At 41.2% G+C, this 2142-nt stretch overlaps 1 protein-coding gene across 4 annotated transcripts in view; it reads right to left on the bottom strand.

Moving 5' to 3' along the window:
* Positions 1-588: 588 nt before the first annotated feature.
* Positions 589-2142, bottom strand: part of MCM8 (minichromosome maintenance 8 homologous recombination repair factor) — a 13450-nt gene continuing 11896 nt past the window's right edge. For 3 of the 4 annotated variants that reach the window (XM_017726722.1, XM_017726723.1, XM_017726724.1), the window contains one exon: positions 845-1564. In XM_017726722.1, coding sequence (XP_017582211.1) covers positions 1472-1564 — 93 coding nt within the window. In that variant the 3' untranslated portion in view covers positions 845-1471. Of the gene's footprint in view, positions 759-844; positions 1565-2142 lie in introns of those variants that run through there. The other variant, XR_001859523.1, reaches the window with a different exon arrangement.

The following is a 2142-nucleotide window of genomic DNA, read 5'->3' as shown; positions in this document are numbered from 1 at the left end:
TTCCCGAACAAGCCCCTGAGGGAAGAAGGGAAAGGTTTGCTTTATCTTAAGAGACTTCTCAGAGAGCGCAAGTGCTCTCTTGTGCTCAGTACTTGCTTCTAGCCCGCGGTTGCCCGCATTTATTTTATCTCAAGGAGAAGCAGGAAGGAGTTTACTTTTCCAGGTGCAGTCTTTTATTTGCTCCTGAGGCGCGTTCCTATCCCCCAACACTGTACTAAGCTAAAATCGGTATCTAACACCTGCTTCCAGTTTGTTGGTAGAGCAGACCTTGCCCCTTAAGAGCTCAGATGTAGAACTATAATTTCATACTTAAAGCATTTCATCTTCAGACCAGTTTTCAGTTTCAAGTAGGTTGGTACCTTGGGGTAGGTTCCCAGCTGGGCAGCACTGAAAAGCGTGACATGTTGTTTGACATCCAAAGCTTGTGTTTTGGTACCCAAGGGCTGTGGAAGCTTGGTGCATGTCAGACCCTGATGTCGCTTAAACCAGAAGATGAGGCACTGAGCTTCAGTGTTTCTGCTTTTTTAGATCCATCATATCTTACCTGAGAAATAAAAGAGGGAGAACAGAAGAATGAGCACTGTGTTCTTGATTTTTAAAAATATATTATTCTTTATCAGGCGTGGGGCGTGTTTGGGGTTTTTAAACTCTTACACTGAAGGCTGCTCACGTGCCATTTCATTGCACCAGACCATGATTCTGATTTCATCAAAGTCAGGAAGCATTCAGCACTTCACTCGTGCTGAGCACACATTGTTCTGTGTCAGGAACAGAGTTACACAGAAACAAACAGAACCTGTTGGTGTTACAGATCTTGTAATGGCCATTAAACAGCTTGAACAAATAATATTTCTCATATATAAAGTTTAATGAAAGTCAAAATCCAATCCCTGCTTTACAAATTAAATACTCTAATAAGGATTTTTTTTTAAATCAGACTTGGATTTCAAACAAAACCTCGGCTTCAAAGACCAAGTTTCAAAGCAGAAAATCAAGTCAGTTTCAATAGAGTGTCATTTGGTAACAGCTATAAAATGGTGTTGTCTCAACATGAAACTTCACAACTTTCTGGAAACATTTCTAGACTTCAAATGAACTACAGTGCTAAAAGTACAGCTCATATCATCCTCTCATGAAAGATTTCTGGGTTGAAATTTGTGGGTCCAGCATGGCACTGTAATAATGTCAGTATAAAACCACACCTTCCACTCCTCGAGGATGATGAGGTGCATTATAGCCCTGCACAGTCCCATTTGGAATGGCAGACCTGTAGGATGAGCCAGGCAGCAATACCATGTGTCAGTTTGTCCTGTGGCAGCTTTCCAATTTATTGTCTTCAGGGGCATCTGCACCCCAGCAAACACCAGGGCTGTGCCAGGTGCAGCTCAGCTCGGGATGTGCCTCCCCACTGCAGGTCCCTCAGTCCAGTGGAACAATTGGGTCTGAAGGAAGTTCATCACAGTGATTCTTCTCACATGGTCTGAAGCTGATAAACTCTTGAACCTTTTTTCAAAAGGTAACCCTGATCATTTAGGGATCCAATAAAGCTCTCGAAATCAGACACCTGGGAAAATAAAGACAAAAATATCAAATTGGAGAATGACATCTTACCTGATGTAAAGCAACATGAACCATTTGAAAGAACTTAGTGAAATAAAGTGGGCTAAGAATAGGTCAGATTCCTTAGCAAACTGTTCACCTGCTAGGAGGTGTCATAGCATCATTCCCCCACTTTTGTGCTTTACTTACACACTCTTTTTATTGTAGTGTTACCCAGAGGTAGCATTCTTTGCTTTATGACATGCAGAAAGGCTACAGTTACATTTGTATAAATTCCAGTTCTGAAACAGAAGTATCTACCACAGAAAAGCATGATTTCTACAACTCTCCCTGATTTCCAGGTATAAAACTTTGAATGGGCAAAAAATATTCTATATATGAAGGTAGAATTAGAGTTACTTGAATTAAACTGAATAAGTAGTCAATGGAGCAAAAAGTAGAATTAGCTACCAATAATTCTGTTTGGCTGAAGCCCCCACAAGTACAGAATGCAAATCAATTACAGGGCAGAGTACGTTTGTGGCCATGTGTCCTACATGATGTCCCTATCAAGATACAGCCCTAGGATGTCTGCAGCAGGAA

This window comes from Corvus brachyrhynchos, unplaced genomic scaffold (assembly GCF_000691975.1).
Source record: "Corvus brachyrhynchos isolate BGI_N302 unplaced genomic scaffold, ASM69197v1 scaffold312, whole genome shotgun sequence".
In the NCBI taxonomy this organism is placed as follows: Eukaryota; Metazoa; Chordata; class Aves; order Passeriformes; family Corvidae; genus Corvus; species Corvus brachyrhynchos.
This window is presented reverse-complemented; position numbering and strand designations above follow the sequence as displayed.